This window comes from Martes martes (genome assembly GCF_963455335.1).
Source record: "Martes martes genome assembly, chromosome: 9".
Classification (NCBI taxonomy): Eukaryota; Metazoa; Chordata; class Mammalia; order Carnivora; family Mustelidae; genus Martes; species Martes martes.
Window position 1 is genome coordinate 11,525,260 of NC_137896.1, and position 13,301 is coordinate 11,538,560.

The window sequence follows — 13,301 nt, forward strand, 5'->3', positions numbered from 1 at the left end:
ACAAAAAGGCACATACCTCATAGGCAGGCTGCATTTTATTAGCCACTTTAATAGCTTTATTCAGTAAGAAAGAAAATAACTTCTTTTAACTTACCTTGTACATCATTTTGTAAAATTTCAGTAAACACCAGAAACAAAGCCTCCTCAAAATTTACAACAGCAGCAGGGTTAGCTTTACAAGTTATTCTTATGGACAAACATATCGCTTCAAACATGTAGTGGTTAAAGTGAGGTTTGCTTGGGTTCTGAAATTAAAAACAGAAAGCTTACCACTCTCCAATAATTCAAATGACTATATTAAATATCCAAAATACACACACCTATCTTTTCTAAAGCGCAATGAGAGGCCCTCTCTTAAAAAAATCAGAATTAAAAAAAACATCAATTATACTTGCCTGCATATATGTTAAAGTTTTATATGGACTTTGAAATTCAGAAAATAAACAATACACACTAATGCCTCTTTCTTTGGATTTTTTTTTTTTTTAATGGGCAAAAGTCCACTGTGAAAAATAACTTAAATCACAGGAAGATGACTACATAAGCTTCAGTTCCCAGCGCTATAAGGAACTGGTCTTAAACCCATGTGCTCTCCTGGAGCCATCCCTGTAAGCAGTGGTGGAAGAAATGAGCAGGGACATGTCAGTCCTGGCTATGCACCAGCCTTATGTGAGACCTTAGGCAAGCCTTAACCTCTGTAGGTCTCAATGTCTGTATCTACAGAGTGACACTACTTTCTAGCAATGGTTTTCAATTTTTAAGGCAACATAACCCTATTCTCCATCAAACAAAATCCTTCTTGGAAGGCTACCATACGCAGTTGATGAACTCAGAAGATTTGGGTGGGGGACAGGGGAGGACCCAATGTCTCTTCTCTCTCAATCACCCATGGTTCAAAGCAGTCCAACACCCTTACCAGAACTCAGTGGGAAAATGATCAGTTATCCAAAGTCCCTGTACTAGTTCTAAAAATTTATCTCTTTTTCCATAATTAGGAACAGGCGTCTCAAAAAGAATTTTGGCAACCTTAAGCTGACTTTAATTTTCTAAGTCTTAGTATTAATAAATGTGAATAAAAATATCTATGAAATTTTTGATCAAAGGAATGGACTTTACTTGGGGGAAATGAGAGTAAAGGAGACCCGGCACAAGGGACTGCACCATTTTATAAAAGTGGGAGTAAGCCCTTTTTGTGTCCACTTGGTACAAAGCCTGCTTTCCTCCATCTAAGATCATTTCAGATCAGTTTATCTGTACTTTCTCAATTTTATTCAGTGAAACATGTTACTTTTTAAATAAGAATAATTCAAATGAAACATTTGAAAGTTTCTGGGCTTACACTTAATAAAGTGCTACAATGTCTCCCATCTATACCTCCCACACTTTTAAAAGTACTTAATTGTTGGTCAGCAAGAATCCAGAGAACTTTTCCTAAGCCTGACCTACTGCCAGAGAGTTCTGAGGCTCAAACAGTTTAGAGTATAAGTTAAAAATCAACTGTACTTTTAAAACTGGTCTTGTTACCTTACTAACAGCTAATAGCTTCTGTGTAAGCTGAGTGATGAGGGTAGGGATGTAGGGGATTATGGCTTCTTGTAGGAGGGAAAAACTTCTCATGATAGCTGTAAAATATAAAAACAGCAAGAACAAATAGTTAAAATTCAAAACAAAACAGTGATTAGGAAAAAGAAAAAAAAAAACAGTCCACAAACTCATCACCAAAATTTTAAGACCCTTAAGCAATCCCCAGATAGCTCTCTATATTTAAAAACAATCTAAATTGCCTTTCCTTTCAAAATTGCGCCAGTTAGCTTTCGGAAAGCCTAAGGCTTAAAAGAAAAAAGGGACAGTTAAGAAATAGTGAGTGACGAAAGAGGCAAACACTGAGCAGGAGGAGTGGTACAATGGGGAAGGGCGGAGCTGGAAGTGAGTACGGTCTCTGGCCTCTTTCAACTAGAAAAATGGTGGCAGGTGATGTTTAGCCCTGGCCTAAAGGACAACATCACAGCCCACCAAAAACTGAGAGAAGACCATCTGCCCGTCTCCCTCCAAAAAAAGAGACTGGGAGCCCAAGAAAAATCTAAAAACACATACAAAGCTACAGAGGGTCCATGCTATAAGAACACAGCTCATCAACAGATGCTTAACAACATTCGGCATGGGCAATCGACACATTATTCAGCTAAAAATGTACATAATTGTTCTGCATAAGTAGAACAGATGTTTATTTACTGAGTACAGCAGTCACTACATGTCAGGCACAGAGGAAAGAAAGTTACCCTCTTTTGCCTCCTAAATTTGACCGCGTTTCTTCCACCTGAGCCAGACTCCTCTCCCAGCTAGCTGAGCACTGGGCACCCCTCCCTAGAGAAAGCTGTCCCCGAGCTGGGTCAAGGGGTTTGAGGATGGATCAGTGCCCCTCCTCTGGCTGGCAGAGTCCCTTCACTCACTCCTCCAACACTACCACTGAGAGGGTGTTACATCCGGGTGCTCTCGCACACCCCAGGAGCACAGTAACGAGACGCGTTAACCTCACAGAAACAGACGTTAAACAACAGTAGTCACACATCACCGTCGGAGAAGTACGGTGCTGAAAACACACACATATACACACCGAGACACACTCTTATCCACACATATAAACACATGTGTGTACACACACACACACACACACACCCCATACCCCAGAGGGCCGGACCCGGCATCAGGGACAGTTTGTTTGAAAAGCATTTCCTAAGTCAGACACAGGCTACTGCAATGCGATAGTGACTAAGACTTGCCCCCGAAGTCAGAGCTGTCCCCACGACGCTCTCCCAACGTAGCAGCAGGCAGGTGTTTACAGCTGCCTGTGTTCTTGGCAGTAGCTCTACAGAGGCAGGATGCTTGTGGAGCCTAGCACGTGCACCCAGGTTTCACACCACGACCTAGCCTAGCATGCCATCGATGAATGTCTGATCTGATCTCCACCCTCAAGAAAGTCAATTTAGGTAAAGAAAAAGGGAGTTTGCTACTTTTTCATTAACAAGAGGAGCTCTATATCAAACTAGGGTAATTTTTTTTCTTCTGAACACACTATTAACAGTAAACAAAAAATTTTCCCATTTAAAAATATATAAACCAACCTAATGCTTAGCCAACAGTATCTAGTTCATTGACTACGTAACCTGAAGTTCAACTCTGAGCATTCACCCCTGTAATCGGAGATGGGATTCTTATATTCTTTACACCCGGGAAACGGCCTACCTTTCATAATATATTCATTTTCTGAAGAGCCAGGAAGTGTGAGAGCTTTGAAAAGGTTTGTTAGCAGAATCTCAACAAACGGTGCGATTTCTGCGGCTGTAAAGCTATAGATGAAAAAACAGCTTTCAGTCACTGCCACCTCTTGAGCTGATCACTCTGGAATACTCTTGGGCAACCACTAAATCACACTTCTTGGCATAAAGCGAGCCATCTCCCACCACTCACAATCAACAGATACCTTAAGAAAGTAACTGTTTACATGTGTTTATGTTAAGTTCCTAAAAAGGCACATCTGGGATCAAACACAAACCAAAATCCAGGCAAACCTGACATCATCTAAAGCTGTTCAGGTCGCCCTTGGGTCATACCTATCACCACCAAGAACAGAGCTCAGACCCTGGGGGTCTCAGTCATCTCCTTTTCCTGGAGCAGGCGCATAAATTCTGCATGAGTTGTGGGCCTGAAGACAGGTACTGGTTTGACTCACCTCAAAGGATGTCCTTTCAACCCTTAATTGGCTCTAAGAATATCTGCACTTGAAGTTCTTGATGAAGAAAAGAACCTAGAACTGTTTTCCATCTCTTAACAAAAGCTCAGTTTCAAGAAATAACACTGCTTCAGAATGGCCTGAAAGACATGCAGACCGTCCATTCCTCTACGTTTTCTCCTTGGCTCAGGCCAGAAGAGCTACTGTCTGCGACCCTAGAGAACTAATTCCACTCGGTTGTAAGCGATCTCCACACAGAGTAATAATGCAAAAACAGCCACATTTAAGCTCTGTCGCATGATGTTACTAACGAAGGCCAGTTTCTGAGCTGCCTTCTGAGTTACTATTTCATTTTAATCTCAAGGACACTGAAAATTTTAACTCATCGCGTTGCCCTCGATACCTTGGTTGCAAGGAGACACACAAATTTCAGGAGTTTCCTTGACTCCTGTACACGATCCTTGGACACACATTTCTTTTTAGAATCTCACCCCAGTATTTTCCTTTGCTCCAATTTCCTATTTAACTTTTTGTCATAACGTATCTATTTTTAGCATATGGCCTCATCCTTTTGGACTGAGACACAGAAATAATTAAATGAGGGAAAAGTATACATTTATTTTCCAACTACTAATGACATTATGAAGACAGTCAAAGAGAACTTTGACCAGAAAGTTCCCACCCTAGCTGAAAAAAATAACAACTGCTTGGAGTCAGACACTTACAGAGTGGTACTGTTAGGCCCTCTCATGGTAAACAGCCTCTCCAGAGCATGTGCCGCGTAAGTATGAACAACAATACTTTCAGCTTGAAGGTGATTAATCAAGAGAGGAATAGAGACTAAAAGATGTTCTTTTGGTACCTGAAAAACAGAGTAATACGCATGCTTTAACTCAACGATGTGAACTTAGAAGGCCTTGCTGATCTTGGAATGTGTGTTTTTTCAGCTGTTACAATGGGAGACCAGACAGCTGAGAAATAGAAACTTCTGCCTCCATGTAATGGCTCAATTCACATTCACTTTTACAGTTTTCTTCCCCTGAACATTAAACTAGGGTCAGAGGAAAATCTTGCAAATAGAAACATACACCATAGAGGCGCCTGGGTAGCTCAGTGGGTTAAAGCCTCTGCCTTCAGCTCGGGTCACGATCCCAGGGTCCTGGGATCAAGCCCCGTCGGGCTCTCAGCTCAGCGGGGAGCCTGCTTCCCTTCCTCTCTCTCTGGCTGCCTCTCTGCCTACTTGTGATCTCTGTTTGTCAAATAAATAAAGCAAAAAAAAAATTTTTTTAAAGATTTTATTTATTTATTTGACAGAGAGACACAGCGAGAGAGGGAACACAAGCAGGGGGAGGGAGAGAGGGAGAAGGAGGCTTCCCGCCAAGCAGGGAGCCCGATATGGGGCTCGATCCCGGGATGCTGGGATCATGACCTGAGCCGAAGGCACAGGCTTAACCCACTGAGCCACCCAGGAGCCCCAAATAAAATATTAAAAAAAAAAAAAATACACTAGGGGAACCTGGGTGGCTCAGTGGGTTAAAAAGCCTCTGCCTTCAGCTCAGGTCACAATCCCAGGGTCCTGGGATTGAGCCCCGCATCGGGCTCTCTGCTCAGCGGGGAGCCTGCTTCCCCCCATCTCTCTGCCTGCCTACTTGTGATCTCTATCTGCCAAATAAATAAATAAATCTTAAAAAAAAAAAAAAATACACCAGGGGCACCTGGGTGGCTCAGTGGGTTAAAGCCTCTGCCTTTGGTTCAGGTCATGATCTCAGGGTCCTGGGATCAAGCCCTGCATCAGGCTCTCTGCTCAGCAGGGAGTCTGCTTCCCTCTCTCTCTGCCTGCCTCTCTGCCTACTTGTGATCTCTGTCAAATAAATAAATAAAATCTTGAAAAAAAAAAGACAACATCCGTAGGCCTTTTCTCATATCATTTTATAAATAAAGTTTTAAACCTATGGAAAACTACAGAATTTTTGTGGAAATAAGTATGTAATAAAACCATAAACACACTTGAGAATTCAAGCCGCTAAAAGTACAATGTGAGAAACTACATGATAAATGACAGGTTTCTCCAAAAATTACAAGCATATGAAAGGGGAAGGAGGACCTCTCTGTCATAAAATAAGAGACAACACAGGGGCGCCTGGGTGGCTCAGTAGGTTAAGTGCCTGCCTTCCGGTTGAATCATCATCTCGGGTCCTGGGATGGAGACCCACATTGGGCTCCCTGCTCGGTGAGGAGTCTGGTTCTCTTTTTGCCCCTCCCCCTTGCTTCTGCACACTTTTTCTCTCTCAAATAAATAAAAATCTTAAAAGAAAGACAAGACACATAATCAACCATAAGCAATGTGTGTACCTTGTTTGGATCCCAATTTTTTATGAAAGTCACTGTATAATGATCATTTCTAAGACAAAGGAGAAAATTAAGCATGGTCTGGAATCCTAAGTTCTTAAGAAGTTATTGTTCTGTTAGACGTGGATGTCGTGTAGGATTGCACAGAAGGGAAGAGAAGCTGGTATACAAGAAAACTCTTAAGAGATTAAGTGGCATATAACATATAAATCAAAAGCTACTTACTTGATTCCTAAAAATCATAATGTATTTGATACCATCAGCTTTAAGGACAGGAAATTCATTCACTATTAAAAAAATAAAACCATAGTTATTTAAGTGCTAGGGACTATTACTCCCAGAATAGTGACATTATCAGATGAAACACAGTTTTGGTAACCAAAATGTCAAGTAACTGAAGCTTGATTATATAAAGCTCTACTATGTAGCTATTTGTTCTGATAAGATTAATTAATTTTGTTTTTTCCCCTTGTAAAGTTTCATTACAAATAGACATGCATTTACTACTTACATTAATTGAATAAAAATGATTTAGACCACAAGCTAATGACCATGTGTCATCTCTAAACTAGAAGTGAAGCTATTCCGAATCAAAAACATGTCTCTCAGGCTGGGATTTCCTTATTATATGTGCTGCCAAAGCAAGCACTGGCTGGGATTTCCTGTAAAGTGCTCTAATGGGAAAATCAATTAGTGAAAAAAGACAGAATATTGGTCAATTACTTAAAATTCTTAAAGCTAGAGGACAGTAAAACATGGAAGTTCATTATAATATTCTCCCTTTCAGTGTGTTTAACATTTTCATACAAAAAGCGTTTTTGTTGTTGTTGTTTTTTTTTTAAGTAGGTCCCATGCCCCGCGTGGAACCCGAGGCAGGGCTGGAGCTCATGACCCCGAGACCAAGACCTGAGCTGAGATGAAGAGCCAGACACCTGACTGATCACCCAGGTGCCCACCATAGGTTTTTAAAAAGGGAATAAATATATAATGTATCTTGACCAACATACTTTCATAAACTTAGGAAGTTATCCTTAATTATCAGTTTGAAGTACTTTAAATTTGCTTCAATTTTCAATTTCATTTTCTCTTCGAATTCATTTTTCGAATGAGAAGGGAAAAACCTGAAGTATAATTCCTAGAGGATGCGCCAGCATAACAAAGCTGAGCTACAATTTCGTCTTAATTGTTCCTATTTTCCTTCTACACAAGCAACATCTTTAAAGAAAGTTAACTGCAACCAGGTACGATCTGGGGAAACCATCTGAGATTTTATTCAATAAAAGAAGTAACTGTAGGGACGCCGGGGTGGCTTATTCGGTTAAGTGTCTGCCTTCAGCTCAGGTCATGATCTCAGGGTCCTGGGATGGAGCCCCACGGTGGGCTTCCCTGCTCAGCGGAGAGTCTGCTTCTCCCTCTGCACATGCTTTCTCTCTCTCTCAGATAAATAAGTCTTAAAAGAAAAAAACAACAACAACACATGAATAAGTGCAACAAGGATAGCAACCAGTTTTTTGAGTATATGGTGCTACAGAGCCCCTATTACGACTTTTGCCATAATGTTACTTATTTTGTAGTAAAAAATAGCAATGCAGGGATGCCTGGGTGGCTCAGTCAGTAGAGCATGTGAATCCTGATGTTCACGGTCTCGAGTTTAAGCCACACGTTGGGGACAGAAATTTTATTAGTATATAAACAACAACAACAACAAAAAACACCCTCAAGTAAAAAGTGTAGTTAAGTGGCATAAAAATTTTTTTCACAAAACTCACCATTAGCTGATTTTAAATCAGGGAGAATGTGATTCACAAAGAACTCAGTCAGGTTTACAAGTTCATTTGCTTGTGTAATTCCATGCTGAAAAACAAATTTTTAACAGGGTAAATGACATGAAATACCTGTACACATCTAACACAACCTATCACATAAGAAATTTAGGCAACTTTTATGTATTTATTTTTAAGATTTTATTTATTCATTTGAGAAAGATACAGGGAGAGAGAGCACAAGCAGGGGAAGAGGCAAAGGGAGAGGGGAAGCAGACTCATTGCAGAGCAGAACTCGGACCAAGGAATCTGACGTGGGGCTCAATCCCAGGACCCAGAGTTCACGACCTGAGTCGAAGGCAGACACTTAACCATCTGAGCCACCCAGGTGCCCCAGGCAACTTTTAAAAAAACAGGTTATAGGGGCACCTGGTTGGCTTAGTTGGTTGAGCATCTGACTCTTGATTTCGGCCTGGGTCATCACCTCAAGGTTGTAAGCCCTAAAGCCTGCTTAAGAGGCTCCCCTCCCCCGTCCATTTGCCCCTCATCCCCCTCTAAAATAACAAATAGGGGGCGCCTGGGTGGCTCAGTGGGTTAAAGCCTCTGCCTTTGGCTCGGGTCATGGTCCCAGGGTTCTGGGATGGAGCCCCGCATCGGGCTCTCTGCTCGGCGGGGAGCCTGCTTCCTTCTCTGCCTACTTGTGATCTCTGTCTGTCAAATAAATAAATAAAATCTTAAAAAAAAATAAAAAATAAAAAATAAAATAACAAATAGGTTACAAATGGAGATGAACACTTCAAATCACAAACTGCTTAAATATAAAAAACCAAGACTATTTTAATAGACAATAAAGAAATCTCCCTAATTTAAGCTAAATTTAAATTTAACACATTATATACACCGAGTCTCAGCTAAGGAAACAACTGTGGTATCTATCAGTTTTCTGTCCATAAGAAAATTAAGTGCTTAATATATCAATGCAAAGTCATCTTGGGAGACTACATAAATTCTAATCAGAACTAATAGGTTATCTAGCAAAGTAGGCTGTATCATCAGAAATGTATTAGTTCTGATTCCTGTGGTTACCACACCAAGTCTATTTTAGGAAAAAAACTATCCTGAAAAGATTCACCTTCTGTGTTTGGGCTTTTGATGCCAAAGATGTCACTAGGTAAATGGCTGCATCTTTGTGTTTCCAGTTGACAGATGGGTTTTTTGCATATTCCTGTAGCATGGAATTAACATAACCAGAGAAGATTCCTGTCACAGGTCCCTCAAAAAACTTGCACAATCCTCGTACTAGATCACAAGCAGCTCTGCGTCTAGTATCAATATCTATAAAATGAAAGGGAAATATATCATAGGAGAAACATCCACTACCAACTGATCAATATTATAAGGCAACAAATTGTCACCTGATCGCTCTTAGCAACATCAACAATGAAAAAAAAATCTTAAAAAAAAAAAAACAAAAAAGAAAATGAACATTCTTTTGTTCACAAGAAACACAAAATGGGAACTAAAAAGGTTACAGTAGTAGTTACAAACCAATAAGCATATTAAAAAAGAGAAGGCAGGTGATTCCACGTTGAACACATGCTCAAGCTCAAACAACCACCACTTTTTAAGGTATACAAGGTTACAGGAGGAAAGGCGGTTGTGCCAACTCCCACTCCTCCCCAGAGTGACGGGAAAGAGCAAGTTTAAAAGAGCTTTGCTGTCAGACTAAGTTAAAAACAAAATACATACCAGATCCTTCCAAATCTCTTCTTATGTACTCCTCAGAATTGTCTTCAAAGGCTTCCTCATCAGCAGCTTCAAAGAGAGATGGCACTTCAAGTAACTCATCCAAAGACATAACAAGTCATTGTACTTTCACAGCCAAGTACACAGAAGACTATGTAGAATTGCCATGTTTTCCAGCAAAATGTTCCTTTCCAAAAAAAGACTACTTCGTGTATGTGTGTCTGTGTGTATATATATATGTATGTATCTTAAGATTTTATTCATTTATTTGACAGAGAGAAAGAGAGAGCACAAGCAGGCAGAGCGGCAGGCAGAGGGAGAGGGAGAAGCAGGCACCCTGCTGAGCAGGAAGCCCAATGTGGGGCTCGATCCCAGGACCCTGAGATCATGACCTGAGCCTAAGGCAGACGCTTAACTGATTGAGCCACCCAGGTACCCTACTTCATATAGTCTTTAATCTTTTTTTTTAAGATTTTGTTTATTTGACAGAGAGACAGCGAGAGAAGGAACACAAGCAGGGGGAGGGGGAGAGGGAGAAGCAGGGTTCCTGCCAAGCAGGGAGCCCGATGCGGGGCTTGATCCCAGGACCCGGGGGATCATGACCTGAGCCAAAGGCAAGACGCTCAACGACTGAGCCACCCAGGCACCCTTATTTCATATACTCTTAATCATTACTTAAGAACAGTAAATGCCTGATGGGGCACCTGGGTGGCTCAGTGGGTTAAAGCCTCTGCCTTCAGCTCAGGCCATGATCCCAGGTTCCTGGGATCGAGCCCCACATCAGGCTCTCTGCTCAGTGGGGAGCGTGCTTCCCCCCTTCTCTCTCTGCCTGCCTCTCTGCCTACCTGTAATCTCTGTCAAATAAGTAAGTCAAATCTTAAAAAAAAAAAAAAAGTTGAATGTTGGGCCCAACCTAGGGATGTCTACTTTTTATTCTTCTGGAAGGACATTAAAAAAACAAAGATCCTAACAACTATAATCACCATTATTTCATAAAAGTCATTTCAAACCACAAAAAGTAAAATAGACAACATCAAAATGATTTGTCCTTTATAGTTTTACGAAAACACAAAAGGAAGTAAAACTTCCCACTGTATTGTTCTTGATTCCTTTTAGTTCCTGATAATTTGAGCACCACTGACCTAATGATTACTTTGATATAAAACACAATTCCTGGGGCGCCTGGGTGGCTCAGTGGGTTAAAGCCTCTGCCTTCGGCTCGGGTCGTGGTCCCAGGGTCCTGGGATTGAGCCCCACATCGGGCTCTCTGCTCAGCGGGGAGCCTGCTTCCCCCTCTCTCTCTGCCTGCCTCTCTGCCTACCTGTGATCTCTGTCAAATAAATAAACAAAATCTTTAAAAAAAAAAACCAAAAAACACAATTCCTTCCAGATTTACTATCTGTTCTTCCCAGCTGTAAGAAGGCAATTTATATATAAATATAGTCTTGGGACTCTCTTAACCTTAATCAGAAACTAAGTGGGCTTCAGCTCTGCATTTAAAGGTTATCAGTCACTTCCACGCTCAACTATTTGACAACAGCTATTTACCTCAGTGAAACACTAAATCAAACAAAACCAAATTCTTTCCTAAACTAAGATCCTGGATGGTTTACTTTCTTCTCAATGTAATAGAATTTTTTCTTTACCTTATTCAATATTTCTGTGAAAAATGCTCTACAACATAAAACACAAAGCTCATTACAGCAACACTCACAAATGTCTTTTATACCACTTTTTTTTTTCTTGTTTGGTTTAGAAAATAGGGAATAAGTGACCTACAGGAAGTTTTAATTAGCAATAAAAAAAATCAGACTGCATGTATTATAAAAAGCAACATGGGGCAGACAGTAATAAATTTATACTAATATGTGCTTTAAAAAACCAAGTTTTTAATCTCCTGAAAAGGCTTTAGACTTTGCTATAATTACCTCTAAATTCCATGTTAGGTACAATAACCTTCTCGCAGATACTTGTCAGCGTGTTCTGGTCCTCAAAGAGATTCTTATAGTGGGGTCTCTCACAGACTGAAGCCAGAAACTGAATTGCATTACTTACTAACTGGAATGAAACACAAAAATAGGCACTTTTTTTAATAGGCATATTTTTAAGAACAAAAATGAATCATTTATTCTTGGGGGAGGTAGGGAGAGAATGCCTTAATTATGCGTCTCCACCATCATCTTACCAAGTCATATTTAACCTCTTGACCTGTTGTAACTAGTAAATTCCAGATGGCTGTGACAAAACGAGGCAGGTACCGCTGAAATTCCTCATCATACTTCTGTGCATAGAGTGCAGCATTATCACAAATCTGAGATTTTAAGAGCTCCAGTAAGCCTGCTTCCTCTTCATCCTCACATACGAGAAAACAGAAAACTCAAATATAAAACTTTAAAATTACCATAAATACAGAGTAGCTGTAATTCCTGAAACTAAAAATATAACCTAGAGTTGTAATCTATAACTATGCCACTGTCAATGTATTCACTTAGTATTTCAAATAAATAACAACTGAAATGCTTATCATTTATTAATCATGGAGCAATTGAGACTTTTCTTTTGGTAGCTGAATTATGAGATATTTAAAAATTCAATTGAAAATAACATATTCCTAGAGAAACCTGAATGATAAAAGACCGTATCACACTTTCCCTTGTTACATGGTCAGCTATACTGTCTTGTATCTCCTCCCAAAAGGTTCTCATTTCAAATACGTTAAGATAAAATAATGCTATAGGATGGGGTGCCTGGGTGGCTTAGTCAGCTAAACGTCTTCCTTCAGCTCAGGTCATGATCCCAGGGTCCTGGGATCGAGTCCTGCATTGGGCTCCCTGCTTGCAGGGAGGCCGCTTCTCCCTCTCCCTCTGCCCCTGCTCGTGTGCTCTCTCCCTCGCTCACTCTCTCAAATAAATAAAATCTTTAAAATAATAATGCTATAGGATTCTCACCCACAATATTCTGGTTATAATATATTAAAAAGCAAGCTAATTTAAGGGTCAAACTTGTGGTCTGTAGGCCTGCTGCCTATTTTTGTAAGTGAAATTTTATTGAAACATAGCCATTCCTTCTTTACATCATTCCTTCTTTACGTTTACAAGATTTATAGCATTGCCTACGGCTGCTTTCATTCAACGGCAACTGCAGGGCCGAGCAGCCAGAACAGAGACTGTACAGCCCACAAAACCAAAAATATTTACCACCTAAACCTTTACAGGAAGAGTTTGCCAACCCCAATCTAAACCATGACAGTCATTTATGTAACGATCTCTACTGTAACAGCAATCCATAAACACTTTCTGAGTTGTGCTATGTGCCAAAGAACTCAAATTTAGAAGAGAGAAAACAGAAGGCTCTTCAAGGCATAACGTAAGGGATATTACACAGAGAGATGACACAAGGTGGTAGTACCTGGGTAAGTGGGCAAACAGCTCCCTGTAAGAATCCTAGGTGAAAAACTTCCTTTAGATACAAGTGTGAAGACAAGCTTTGTTTTCTGAGGGCATTGCTTTCTCCTATTAGACTGAAAGAATTATTTCATGGGAGCTCTTATTTTTTATTGTTGTTGCTTTTTAGTTGGCAAATCTCAGACAAAATTTGCTGTACACCCACAGAAACAACTCTCTCTGTATCCCACTCCTAAAAACTGATTTGAATCACCTTTTCTAATTTTATCCAAAATTAAAACATTCTTAATATTTTGCTTTTATGTTTTT

The 13,301-nt window shown here is 40.3% G+C and overlaps 1 protein-coding gene across 1 annotated transcript in view; it reads right to left on the minus strand.

The window, feature by feature from the left end:
* Nucleotides 1–13,301, minus strand: part of CSE1L (chromosome segregation 1 like) — a 47,544-nt gene that overhangs the window by 5,934 nt on the left and 28,309 nt on the right. Inside the window, exons 9-18 of the mRNA XM_080813366.1 lie at nucleotides 11,774–11,941; nucleotides 11,517–11,646; nucleotides 9,592–9,657; nucleotides 8,975–9,177; nucleotides 7,849–7,933; nucleotides 6,305–6,366; nucleotides 4,456–4,592; nucleotides 3,244–3,347; nucleotides 1,525–1,622; nucleotides 95–245 (exon numbers count right to left, since the gene is read on the minus strand). Of these exons, the coding sequence (XP_080669492.1) occupies nucleotides 95–245; nucleotides 1,525–1,622; nucleotides 3,244–3,347; nucleotides 4,456–4,592; nucleotides 6,305–6,366; nucleotides 7,849–7,933; nucleotides 8,975–9,177; nucleotides 9,592–9,657; nucleotides 11,517–11,646; nucleotides 11,774–11,941 (1,204 nt within the window). The remainder of the gene's footprint in view (nucleotides 1–94; nucleotides 246–1,524; nucleotides 1,623–3,243; nucleotides 3,348–4,455; nucleotides 4,593–6,304; nucleotides 6,367–7,848; nucleotides 7,934–8,974; nucleotides 9,178–9,591; nucleotides 9,658–11,516; nucleotides 11,647–11,773; nucleotides 11,942–13,301) is intronic.